The sequence below is a fragment of the Bos mutus genome, chromosome 10 (genome assembly GCF_027580195.1).
Source record: "Bos mutus isolate GX-2022 chromosome 10, NWIPB_WYAK_1.1, whole genome shotgun sequence".
In the NCBI taxonomy this organism is placed as follows: domain Eukaryota; kingdom Metazoa; phylum Chordata; class Mammalia; order Artiodactyla; family Bovidae; genus Bos; species Bos mutus.
The window spans coordinates 83,500,966-83,514,664 of NC_091626.1; the positions used below are offsets into that span (position 1 = coordinate 83,500,966).

Sequence of the window (13,699 nt, forward strand, 5' to 3'; positions counted from 1 at the left end):
GATCGAGAGGCTCTATACAGTCAGCAAAAACAAGACCAGGAGCTGACTGTGGCTCAGATCATGAACTCCTTATTGCCAAATTCAGACTTAAATTGAAGAAAGTAGGGAAAACCACTAGACCATTCAGGTATGACCTAAATCAAATCCCTTATGATTATACAGTGGAAGTGAGAAATAGATTTAAGGGACTAGATCTGATAGATAGAGTGCCTGATGAACTATGGACAGAGGTTTATGACATTGTACAGGAGACAGGGATCAAGACCATCCCCATGGAAAAGAAATGCAAAACAGCAAAATGGCTGTCTGGGGAGGCCTTACAAATAGCTGTGAAAAGAAGAAAAGCGAAAGCAAAGGAGAAAAGGAAAGATATAAGCATCTGAATGCAGAGTTCCAAAGAATAGCAAGGAGAGATAAGAAAGCCTTCCTCAGCAACCAATGCAAAGAAATAGAGGAAAACAACAGAATGGGAAAGACTAGAGATCTCTTCAAGAAAATTAGAGATACCAAGGGAACATTTCATGCAAAGATGAGCTCGATAAAGGACAGAAAGGGTATGGACCTAACAGAAGCAGAAGATATTAAGAAGAGGTGGCAAGAATACACAGAAGAACTGTACAAAAAAGATCTTCATGACCAAGATAATCACGATGGTGTGATCACTCACCTAGAGCCAAATATCCTGGAATGTGAAGTCAAGTGGGCCTTAGAAAGCATCACTATGAACAAAGCTAGTGGAGGTGATGAAATTCCAGTTGAGCTACTTCATATCCTGGAAGATGATGCTGTGAAAGTGCTGCACTCAATATGGCAGCAAATTTGGAAAACTCAGCAGTGGCCACAGGACTGGAAAAGGTCAGTTTTCATTCCAATCCCAAAGAAAGGCAATGCCAAAGAATGCTCAAACTACCACACAATTGCACTCATCTCACACGCTAGTAAAGTAATGCTCAAAATTCTCCAAGCTAGGCTTCAGCAATACATGAACCATGAACTTCCAGATGTTCAAGCTGGTTTGAGAAAAGGCAGAGGAAGCAGCAATCAAATTACCAACATCCACTGGATCATGGAAAAGCAAGAAAGTTCCAGAAATACATCTATTTCTGCTTTATTGACTATGCTAAAGCCTTTGACTGCGTGGATAATAATAATAAACTGTGGAAAATTCTTCCAGAGATGGGAATACCAGACCACAGGACCTGCCTCTTGAAAAACCTTTATGCAGGTCAGGAAGCAACAGTTAGAACTGGACATGGAACAACAGACTGGTTCCAAATAGGAAAAGGAGTACATCAAGGCTGTATATTGTCACCCTGCTTATTTAACTTATATGCACAGTACATCATGAGAAATGCTGGGTTGGAAGAAGCACAAGCTGGAATCAAGATTGCCAGGAGAAATATCAATAACCTCAGATATGCAGATGACACCACCCTTATGGCAGAAAGTGAAGAGGAACTAAAAAGCCTCTTGATGAAAGTGAAAGAGGAGAGTGAAAAAGTTGGCTTAAAGGTCAACATTCAGAAAACTAAGATCATGGCATGTGGTCCCATCACTTCATGGCAAATAGATGGGGAAACAGTGGAAACAGTGTCAGACTTTATTTTTGGGGGCTCCAAAATCACTGCAGATGGTGACTGCAGCCATGAAATTAAAAGATGCTTACTCCTTGGAAGAAAAGTTATAACCAACCTAGATAGCATATTCAAAAGCAGAGACATCACTTTGCCAACAAAGGTCTGTCCAGTCAGGCTATGGTTTTTCCAGTGGTCATGTATGGATGTGAGAGTTGGACTGTGAAGAAAGCTGAGCGCCAAAGAACTGATGCTTTTGAACTGTGGTGCTGGAGAAGACTCTTGAGAGTCCCTTGGACTGCAAGGAGATCCAACCCGTCCATCCTAAAGGAGATTAGTCCTGGGTGTTCTTTGGAAGGAATGATGCTAAAGCTGAAATTCCCATACTTTGGCCACCTGATGTGAAGAGTTGACTCATTGGAAAAGACTCTGATGCTGGGAGGGATTGGGGGCAGGAGGAGAAGGGGACGAGAGAGGATGAGATGACTGGATGGCATCACCGACTCAATGGACATGAGTTTGAGTGAACTCCAGAAGTTGGTGATGGCCAGGGAGGCCTGGCGTGCTGCAGTTCATGGGGTCCGCAAAGAGTCAGACACGACTGAGTGACTGAACTGACTGACTGACTGAAGCATTCGTGGAAAGAACAAACTGAATCTGAAGGAACTGTAGGGCTCCATATAAATGCTTCACCTCGTGACATCAGTTCCGAAAAAAGTGAAGTCGCTCAGTTGTGTCCAACTCTTTGTGACCCCATGGGCTGTAGCCTACCAGGCTTCTCCATCCATGGGATTTTCCAGGCAAGAATACTGGAGTGGTTTGCCATTTCCTTCTCCAGGGGATCTTCCTGACCCAGGGATTGAACCTGGGTCTCCTGCATTGCAGGCAGACTCTTTACCCTCAGAGCTACCAGGAAAGCCCCTAAAGAGTCCAGTAAAGCTTTAACAAGTTTGATGTTGGGACTTCCCTGGCAGTCGAGCAGTTAAGACTCCATGCTTCCACTGCAAGAGCTGCCATTTCGAACCCTGGTCAGGGAATTAAGTTCCTGCTTGCTGAGTGGTCCAGCCAAAATGAGAAAAAAAAATTAATTAAATAAAAGAGATCCTTGATACCATAAAAAAATATCAGAGTCATGGTTTTTTTTTTCTTTAACATATATTGAGTTTGAAAAATGAGGGCGTGGCCCCCTGAGGTTCCTCCCAGTTTCTGAGATACAGAGTTTGCATCGTATTAGCTTATAATAGCCGTGTTCTGTCCCGTGATTCTCGCAGGCCGTCAGTATTTCTGCATGTGAAGCTCTGGTGCTCACCCTCAGGCCTCTCCCTGCCCGTCCTTCACCCCCGAGTCCGGGTTCTTTCTCAGGAAGCTCACACTTCCCGGAGGAAGCGCCGTTGCTCCGGTTCTGGCTGCTCCGTGTCCCGGGCTCCGCTCTGTGCCCCGGGCCCCGTGCGCACACGGCCTCACGGTCCTGGCGTTGTCGCAGCCCCGGGGCCTGCCTGGTGTCCTGCACAACTCTCAGGCAATTGCTTTCTCTTCTCAGACAACTGGATGATACTGTGTTCAACAGCCTACTCAGCCCTGTTTGGTGTTGCTTGACTCCTCCCAGGCCCTCGGTCTAGTCTCTAGAATCAGCTCCCCAGTGCAAGACAGAGGCGCTGCTGAGAACTAGCGATTCAGCAGCTTTGGGTCACTGACCAGAGGACTTGGAAAGGCTCTCGTTACAGCTCGTAGACCCAATTCTCCAAATCTCAGTGGTCTTCTGTGATATATATGTATATATTTTTTGGTTAATTTTTGTTGTTCCTCAGTTGCTAAGTGGTGTCCAACTCTTTGCCACTCCATGGACTGTACCTACCAGGCTCCCCTGTCCTTCACTGTCTCCCAGGGTGTGCTCAGATTCATGTCTGTTGAACTGGTGGCCATCCAACCATCTCATCCTTTGCTGCCCTCTTCTCCTTTTACCTTCAGTCTTTCCCAGCATCAGGGTCTTTTCCAATGAGTCGATCTTCGCATCAAGTGGTCAAAGTATTGGAGCTTCAGCTTCAGCATCAGTCTTTCCAATGAATATTCAAGACTGATTTCCTTTAGGATGGACTGGTTGGATCTCCTGGCAGTCCAAGGGACTCTCAAGAGTCTTCTCCAACACCACAGTTCAAAAGCATCAATTCTTTGGTGCTCAGCTTTCTTTATGGTCCAACTCTCACATCCATACATGACCACTGGAAAAACTATAGCCTTAACTAGACGGATCTTTGTCGGCAAAGTAATGTCTCTGCTTTTTAATATGCTGTCTAGGTTGGTCATAGCTTTCCTTCCAAGGAGCAAGCGTCTTTTAATTTCATGGCTGCAGTCATCATCTGCAGTGATTTTGGAGCCCCAAAAAATAAAGTCTGACACTGTTTCCACTGTTTCCCCATCTATTTCCCATGAAGTGGTGGGACCACATGCCATGATCTTCGTTTTCTGAATGTTGAGCTTTAAGCCAACTTTTTCACTCTCCTCTTTCACTTTCATCAAAAGGCTTTTGAGTTCCTCTTCACTTTCTGCCATAAGGGTGGTGTCATCTGCATATCTGAGGTTATTGATATTGCTCCCAGCAGTCTTGATTCCAGCTTGTGCTTCTTCCAACCCAGCGTTTCTCATGATGTACTGTGCATAGAAGTTAAATAAGCAGGGTGACAATATACAGCCTTGATGGACTCCTTTTCCTATTTGGAACCAGTCTGTTGTTCCATGTCCAGTTCTAACTATTGCTTCCTGACCTGCATAAAGGTTTCTCAAGAGGCAGGTCCTGTGGTCTGGTATTCCCATCTCTGGAAGAATTTTCCACAGTTTGTTCTGATCCACACAGTCAAAGGCTTTAGCATAGTCAATGAAGCAGAAGTAAATGTTTTTCTGGAATTCCTTTGCTTTCTCTGTGATCCAACAAATGGTGGCAATTTGATCTCTGATTCCACTGCCTTTTCTAAATCCAGCTTCTACATTTGGAAGTTCTCAGTTCACATATTGCTAAAGCTGGGCTTGAAGGACTTTTAGCATGATCTTGCTAGCGTGTGAAATGAGCACAATTGTACAATAGTTTGAGAATTCTTTGGCATTGCCTTTCTTTGGGATTGGAATGAAAACTGACTTTTTCCAGTTCTGTGGCCATTGCTGAGTTTTCCAAATTTGTTGACATATTGAGTTGCAGCACTTTAATAGCATCATCTTTTAGGATTTTAGATAACTCAGCTGAAATTCCATTGTCTCCACTAACTTTGTTAGTTGTGATGCTTCCTGAGGCCCACTTGGCTTCACGCTCCAGGATGTCTGGTTCTAGGTGAGTGACCACACCATTGTGGTTATTGGGGTCGTTAAGACCATTACTGTACAGTTCTGTGTATTCTTGCCCCTTCTTCTCTTCTTAATTTCTCCTGCTTGTATTAGGTCCTAACCATTTCTGTCCTTTATTGAGCCCATCCTTGAATGAAATGTTCCCTTGGTATCTCTAATTTTCTTGAAGAGGTCTCTCAGTTCAGTTCAGTTCAGTCCAGTCGCTCAGTTGTGTCTGACTCTTTGTGAGCCCATGAATCGCAGGACGCCAGGCCTCCCTGTCCATCACCAACTCCCGGAGTTTGCTCAAACTCATGTCCATCGATTTGGTGATGCCATCCAGCCATCTCATCCTCTGTCGTCCCCTTCTCCTCCTGCCCCCAATCCCTCCCAGCATCAGAGTCTTTTCCAATGAGTCTCTAGTCTTTCCCATTCTTCTGTTTTCCTCTATTTCTTTGCATTGTTCACCTGAGAAGTCTTTCTTACCTTTCTTTGTTATTCTCTGGATTCAGGGGGGTGGGGCGTATCTTTCCTTTTTCCTTTGCCTTTTGCTCCTCTTTTCTTAGCTATTTGTAAGGCCTCCTCAGACAACCACTTTGCCTTCTTGCATTTCCTTTTCTTGAATGGTTTTGGTCTCTCCCTCTTGTACAAGGTATGCACCTCTGTCCATAGTTCTTCAGGCACTCTGTCTACCAGACCTTATCCCTTGAATCTATTCATCACCTCCACAAATTATAAGGGATTTGATTTAGGTCATACCTGAATGGCTTAATGGTCTTCCTACTTTCTTCAATTTAAGCCTGAATTTTGCAGTAAGGAGCTCATGATCTGAGCTACAGTCAGCCCCTGGTCTTATTTTTGCTGACTGTACAGAGCTTCTCTATCTTTAGCTGCAAAGAATATAATCGATCTGATTTCAGTATTGACCATTTGGTGATGTCCATGTGTAGAGTCCTCTTTTGTGTTGTTGGAAAAAGGTGTTTGCTATGACCAGTGAGTTCTCTTGACAAAACTCTGTTAGCCTTTGCCCTGCTTCATTCTGTACTCTAAGGCCAAACTTGCCTGTTGCTCCAGGTATCTCTTGACTTCCTACTTTTGCATTCCGGTTCCCTGTGATGTAAAGAACATCTTTTTCTGGTGTTCTAGAAGGTTTTGTAGGTCTTTGTAGAACTGGTCAACTTCAGCTTCTTTGGCTAGTGGTTGGGCCTTAGACTTGGATTACTGTGATGTTGAATGATGTGCCTTGGAAACAAACCAAGATCATCTTGTCGTTTTTGAGATTGCACCCAAGTACTGCATTTCAGAGTCTGTTGTTGACTAAAAGGGCTACTGCATTTCTTCCCAGGGACTCTTGCCCAGGGTAGTAGATATAAGGGTCACCTGAATTAAATTCGCCCATTCCTGTCCATTTTAGTTCACCTTTTCCTAAGGTGTCTACATTCGCTCTTGTCATCTCCTGCTTGACCATGTCCGATTTGCCTCGATTCACGGACCTAACATTCCAGGTTCCTATGCAATATTGTTCTTTACAGCACTGGACTTTAGTTTCACCAGCAGACACATCCACAACTGTGCATCATTTCTGCTGTGGCCGAGCCGCTTCGTTCTTTCTGAGACTTTTTCTCCACTCTTCCCCAGGAGCATATTGGACACCTTCTGACCTGGGGGATCATCTTCCGGGTGTCGTATCTTTTTGCTTTTTCATACTGTTCATGAGGTTCTTGAGGCAGGAATGCTGGAGTGGTTTGCCGTTTCCTCCTCCACGGACCACACTTTGTCAGAACTTTCCACCATGACCTGTCCGTGTTGGGTAGCCCTGGATGGCATGGCTCGTAGCTCCATGAGTCACATAAGCCCCTTTGTCAGCAAGGCTGTGATCTGTGAAAGAGAACTCCTGTCATGGGTTTTAGCTTGAGGCATATTTTCCTAGGCCTTTAAAAAATGCATTTATATTTTAATACAATTATGTTCTGTTCCATCACAGAAAAAAATAGACCATGTTCAGGCTGGGGTATGAATTGTTCTGGGTGTTCTCAGAACAATCTGGATGTGTGGATTCCAAAGAGCTGCTCTCAGAGTGAGGTTTTTATTCTAATTAACAAGCCAACAGCAACAGTAACAAAGTTAGAAGTGTAAGTGATACACTCTTGGAGGAGAACCTTTATATACACATTCCCAGATATCATGTCCGTAGAGCTTTGACTTTTAGGCAGAAACAGACTGCATGTGTTCAGGTCATTTTCATACAAACTTGTTATAAAGTGTTGCGTACACAAGACATTCTACCAGTTCATGTCCACATATAAGGCTATAGACCGCAAAAGAGCTAGAAGATTTCACTGCATTGTCTTTGGAAAATAGAGTATTGGGTCTTGTGTGTCTTGGTAAGATCGTACTGAATAAATCATAAGACAACTTTGTGTTTCCTACTGATCTTGAGCTCTCTCCATGTTAACATGTATCCGTCTTTTGGTTGGATGGCATCACCGAGTCGATGGACATGAGTCTGAGCAAACTCTGGGAGGTGGTGATGGACAGGGAGGCCTGCGGCGCTGCAGTGCATGGGGTCACAAAGAGTCAGACACGACTGAGCGACTGAGCAGCAACAGCAAATCTTTCTAGAGCAGCAAATACAGGCCGAGGAATGAGTGCTTGAGCTGCATCCTCCGGAAGCTTTACTAATTAAGAGGACTCACTGTGAGATGGTCCCAGAGACTCCCCACACGCAGACCGCCCTCGCCCCATTCACCCTCTTCTGTGTTCTTCCTAGATGACATGGCAGAGCTCCTCCTCGGGGAGGCCAAGCTGGAGCAGTACCTGAAGGAACACCCCCTGCGGCAGGGCGCCAGCCCCCGAGGCCCCCGGCCCCAGCTGACGGAGGTCCGCAAGCATCTGACTGCCGCCCTGGACCGAGGGAACCTCAAGGTACCGGGCCCTGGGGGCGGGGGGCCGGGCCGGGGAGGGGCCCGTGGCCGGGGAGGGCGTCCCACACGCGGCGTGGGAGCCGCTCTGCCCCCCGTGCTTCCCTTCTCGGGAGGGGACTCGGCGCGGGGCTTCCAGACCAGCAGCTTCTCTCCCAGGAGACCCCCGAGGCCACGTTCTCCTGAGAAATGGCACTGCTGTCCCCAGGGGTCTGGAATGAAGCTGTCAGGTGCGGCCCGGAGCTCAGCCTGGCTTTGTCCCACCGACAGCGGAGGAGCTAGTCCCGCGGTTCCTTAGCGCACGATCCCCGCCCGAAGTCTGCAGCCCAGCGTCCCGGGCGGCCGGGCCGAGCTGTGGGGGACCCGGCGGGAGCCCCCTCTGCCCGCCCCCTAGTGCTTGAGGGGCTGCCCTGCGTTCATCCGCCCCGTCTCTGGGTCTCCTCTGCGTCCCCTCTCACGAGGCTCTCCTGTTGGAAGCCTTTCATCTCGCCTCACCCCCGGCCCCCTTCCCCTTCCCCAGCCCAGCCTGCCCTGCGGTCAGCGTTGACACCTCTGACTTCTGTCCTTCTTCCTTCCTCCCTTCCTGCACTTCCCTTCAGATTTAGGGACTCTTGTCTCCATGTTGGTTGTTCTTCACGAAGGTGGTTCTGGTGACTCCGATGGGCCTAGTGGCTCTGGTGGGTCTAGTTAGAGGGAACGGTGCAGCACTCAGGAGTCTTTCTGGGAGTGGGGGTGCGCCTGCTGCTGTGGGCGGGGTGGGGGCCCCAACTAGGCTCTGTCCCACTTCCAACCCCCCTCATTTCGTCTGGAAAACTTTTTGTTTCACCGGTCCTCTTCAGCCCTCACAATCCAGTGTGACAGCAAGAATATTGAATTTCGACTTAGATTTCTGAGTTTGCTTTCCAGCGTGGAGTCACAGGCTATGTGATCTTGGGAAGCTGTTTAACCTCTTTGAGCTTCACATTTCTCTCCTGTAAGCCCACTTAGCTCAAGTTGTTTTGAGTTTCAGGTGTACAAATTCTTTCACAATTGAATAGCTTTAGATACATGTCAGCTTTTGCTATTTTCCTGGTTCTGCCTATACAATTTTTCTCCCATTGCCAAAAGTGGGGCTTCCCCAATGGTTCAGCAGATAAAGAATCTGCCTGCCATGCTGGAGACACTGAAAACGCAGGATCGATCTCTGGGACAGGAAGATGCCCCTGGAGCAGGAAATGGCAGCCCACTGCAGTATTCTAGTTGGGAAAATCCCAGGGACAGAGGAAGCTGTGCAGGGAAAATCCCATGGGCTGCAGTCCAAGGGTCCCAGAGAGCCTGACACGACCGAGCGTGAGCACAAGAGCCTTGTAGAGTGCTCCAGAGTTGCCTTGCAGACCGCCCCACTCCCACTGGCCCATGTGAAATTTCCCCCTCCACTTGACCTCAAGGTCCAGGGTCTCCTGCCTGGGAGCTGGGGAAAGCCCTGTGCAGACACATTCTTGTTCAGTCACTCAGTCATGTCTGACTCTTTGTGACCCCATGGACTGCAGCACGCCAGGCCTCCCTGTCCTTCCCTGTCTCCCAGAGTTTGCCCACATTCACGTCCACTGAATCAGTGATGCCATCCAGCGACCTCATAGGTGCCCACGAAACACACGTGCACCGAGGCTGGAGAGACCAGAGCAGGGGGCAGTGTGGGGGCAAAAAGTCTGAACGAGTAGCCGGCGGCCTGGCCTCTGACTCAAGTTGAGGAAGTTACGCCTGTCCGGGGCTGGGCGGTGGGCCCGAGGCTGGGGCTGCTACCCGGTCCCCTGCCTGGGGCCTGGGCCGAGACGTCTCCTCTGCATTCGCCCAGCAAGCCTCTCCAGGCTGTGCCTCCCTATTGTGCCTCCATCCCTGGGATATTCCTCAAGCTCCTGCATGGCAGACGTTTGGCCTTCAAGTTTGTTAACATTTTTTAAATCAAAAGCATTTTTTCTTGCAGTAGAATATAAATAACATAAAATTTATCATTATAACCATTTCTTAGCATATAGTTCACTGGCTTCATTTTTTATTTTGTTAAAGATTTTCTTTTTTAATTTTTTTGACGTGGCCACTTTTAAAGTCTTTATTGAATTTGTTACAATATTGTTTCAATTTCATGTTTTGGTTTTTTGGCCGCCAGGCATGTGGGGTCTTAGGTCACCTAACAGGGATTGAACCTGCGCCCCCTGCTCTGGAGGGCAAAGTCTTAACCACTGGACTGCCAGGGATGTCCCAGTTCAGTGGTTTTGAAAGTGAAAGTGAAGTCACTAAGTCGTGTCCGACTGTTTGAGACCCCATGGACTGTAGCCACCAGGCTCCTCTGTTCATGGGATTCTCCAGGCAAGAATACTGGAGCAGGTTGCCATTTCCTTCTCCAGGGGGATCTTCCTGACCCAGGGATCGAATCCAGGGATCAAACTGGGTCTCCCGCATTGGAGGCAGACGCTTTAACCTCTGAGCCACCAGGGAAGCCAGTGGTCTAAGTGTGTTCATATCCTCATCACCACCACCCATCCTCCGAACCTTTTCATCACCCCAAGCTGAAGCTCTGGACTCAGCAAACAGTACTTCCCCTCTCTGCCCCCTTCAGTTTGCTTTCCAGCCTGTGGTTCTCAGTTCCAGGGAGAGAGAGAGGACGTGGCAGAACCCCTAGGAAGCCTTTCCACTGTACCCAGGGCTGCCCTGTCCCCCTCTCCTGCTGGAGAACCCCACGGTGGATGCTTTTTTCACAGCTCTTTCTCTGTTTTCTCTAGTCTGCTTTGATTTCTTTCTGTTTCCAAGTATGATTCTCATGCGTGCATTGGGGTCACTTGCTTGGGCCACTCTTAAAACCCCTTTGCTCCCTTCAGTCTCTCTGTCTGCCCTGCGCCCTTTCAAGGACTCCTTGGCTTCGCCACGCTCTGGCTAGTGACCTGTGTATCACCCGCCCCATCCCAGCCATAGATTACGGGATAGTGGCGCTTCGTGATGTGCGTCCGTCAGCTGAAAACTTCAGCCTTGTATGGCTGGGGTTCCAAGGAGGATGCCTAGGAGAGGCTGATAGATCTGTTTCCTTACATAGACAGCTAGGTCGCCTCTCCTCTCCCCAGGGACAAGTAGGGGTGGGGAAGGGCCCAGGATGAGGCTGGCACACGTGTGGGCCAGGAAGCCAGCCTCTCCGATGGGGAGGAGGACAAGCCCATCAGAGGACAGCTCGAATGTGCACCCTCTGGAGAGACCTGGTCAGTCCCCATAAGCAGCTGGAATGACTCAGCTAGAAAAGCTTGTCCCTGGAAAGAAAGAAAGTCTGGTTCTTACACCAGTTTAGAAAGCCTCCCTCCTCGGGTTATTTGGGCTACAGTCAGTGGCACAGCCCCAATGCTGTGTGCTCAACCCACCAGGATGTCCACGGAGCTGCCTTTGTTGAGACAGGTGCTTCTGTGTTTTGTTCATAACACACTCCTTCCATCCTTGGACCAGCCTGAGGCCTGAGGGGAGCTTGTTTTACAGCAGCTTTATTGAAACATAATTCACATGCCTTAGAATCATTGTTCAGATTTGATGGAGAAATCAGAAGCTTTAGAGACAAGCAGAAGTTAAAAGAATTCAGCACCACCAAACCAGCTTTACAACAAATGCTAAAGAAACTTCTCTAAGCAGGAGACACCAGAGAAGGAAAAGATCTACATAAACCCCCCAAAATTAAGAAAATGGTAATAGGATCATATATATCAATAATTACCTTAAATATAAATGGGTTAAATGCACAAACCAAAAGACAGAGACTGGCTGGGCAGATGAAAACATGTGCATGCATGCACTTCCACTTACCACATCACTCTGCTTAACACCCCAAACTGTATGTCATTATTTTATATTTTTAGGTTAATCATGTTTGCATTATGGCTTGCAATTGTAATGATCCTTTTATTTTTTTGTCTGGGTATTGATTGTGAAAACTGATAAACATCTTCTACTATTGCAAAAAAAATAAAGTCTGCAATTTAATGGTTTTTAGTAGAGTCACTAAAAAGAATCTGCCTGCAATGCAGGAGACCCTTGTTTGATTCCTGGTCGGGAAGATCCGCTGGAGAAGGGATAGGCTACCCACTCCAGTATTCTTGGGCTTCCCTGGTGGCTCACCTGGTAAAGAATCTGCCTGCAATGCCGGAGACCTGGTTTCAATATTTGGGTTGGGAAGATCCGCTGGAGAAAGGATAGGCTACCCACTCCAGTATTCTGACCTGGAGAATTCCATGGACTGTGTAGACCATGGAGTCGCAAAGAGTGGGACACAACTGAGTGACTTTCACTGCACTTTCACAGTAGAGTCACAGACAATTCTAGAACATTTTCATCACCCCAGAAAGGAGCCTGTAACCATCAGCAGGCACCGCCTCTGCGCGCGCACCTTCCCAGCCCTAGGCGGCACTTGTCTGCTTTCAGCCTCGGTAGACCTGACCACCCTGGCCAGTATCCGCAGCCTGTGTGGCCGGCTTTTTCGCTTGGCGTCATGCGTCTGAGGCTTGCCTGTGTGGCGGCAGGGATCAGAACTCCGTTCGTGATGATGGCGGAGTGATATTCCCGGGGGTGGCTGTGCTGCTGCTGCTGCTGCTAAGTCGCTTCAATCGTGTCCGACTCTGTGCGACAACGTAGACGGCAGCCCACCAGGCTCCCCCGTCCCTGGGATTCTCTAGGCAAGAACACTGGAGAAGGAGTGGGTTGCCATTTCCTTCTCCGATGCATGAAAGTGAACAGTGAAAGTGAAGTCGCTCAGTCGTGTCCTGCTCTTGGGGGAGAGACCACCTTTTGCCGCCCAGCACTGGCTGGGCCGGGCGCGCCGCTCCCGCCCCGGGGCCCTGTGGACGGCGCGGCGGGAAGTTCCCACGGCCGTCTGGAGTGGAGAGCCGCAGGCCCGAGGGAGTGTCAGGCGTGTATCTGAGGACAGTTTCTTTTCTCTCCTCTTCCCTCCAGTCAGAATTCCTACAGGAGTCCAGTCTGGTCCTGGCCAAGCTGCACTACGTGGAAGGAGACTGCGAAGGCGCGCTCCGCCTCTACGCCCGGGCGGGCCTGGAGGACTGGCCGCTGACGGGCGCGCCCCCGTACCGGCTGCGCATGGCCGCCGAGGCCTACGCCACCCAAGGTGAGGCGCGTCCCGCGGGCGGAGCCCGGCTCTCGCCGCCTGGGCTCTTCCTGGCGCCCGCGGTGTGACCCCGGGCCCTCGGCGGGCGTCATCCCCCGCCGCTCCTGGCGAGGCAGCTGGGTTTGCCCCACGGCAGGCTCTGGGCCGTGCTAAGCCCGGCGACGTGGTTTCCTCAGAACTGCAGCTCCTCGGTTGGCCTTGCAGGAGAGGAATTTCAGTCAAGTTTCCTGATAATTTATCTGCGACTTAAGCAGGGACCATTCTTGGTGGCTCAGCTGGTAAAGAGTCCTCCTGCAATGCAGGAGACCTGAGTTCGATCCCTGGGTTGGGAAGATCCTCTGGAGAAGGGAAAGGCTGCCCACTCCAGTCTTGTGGCCTGGAGAACTCCATGGACTAAATAGTCCATGGGGTCGCAAAGAGTTGGACACGACTGAGCAACTTTCACTTCACAGCATATAAACAGGATTTCCCCACTAGCTCAGCAGTAAAGAATCTACCTGCCAAGCGGGAGACCCGAATTTGATCTCTGGTTGGGAAGATCTCCTGGAGGAGGGCATGACAACCCACTCCAGTGTGTTTGCCTGGAGAATCCCATGGACAGAGGAGCCTGGGAGGCTACGGTCCATAGGGTCACAACGAATCGGACATGACTGAGTGACTCAGCATGCTGGGTTAATTAAGCCTCAGCGGTTGGCGCTTACCTGGGGGCTTGGCGGCTCAGGGTGTGGAAGGGGGACGTGCTGCCCTGTTTGCCGCAGAGGACG

The 13,699-nt window shown here is 49.2% G+C and overlaps 1 protein-coding gene across 15 annotated transcripts in view; it reads left to right on the top strand.

The window, feature by feature from the left end:
• The window catches only part of TTC7B (tetratricopeptide repeat domain 7B), a 273,939-nt gene that overhangs the window by 21,775 nt on the left and 238,465 nt on the right, over window positions 1-13,699 (top strand). For all 15 annotated transcript variants that reach the window (XM_070378355.1, XM_070378356.1, XM_070378354.1 and 12 more), the window contains exons 2-3: window positions 7,657-7,811; window positions 12,767-12,935. In XM_070378355.1, coding sequence (XP_070234456.1) covers window positions 7,657-7,811; window positions 12,767-12,935 — 324 coding nt within the window. The remainder of the gene's footprint in view (window positions 1-7,656; window positions 7,812-12,766; window positions 12,936-13,699) is intronic.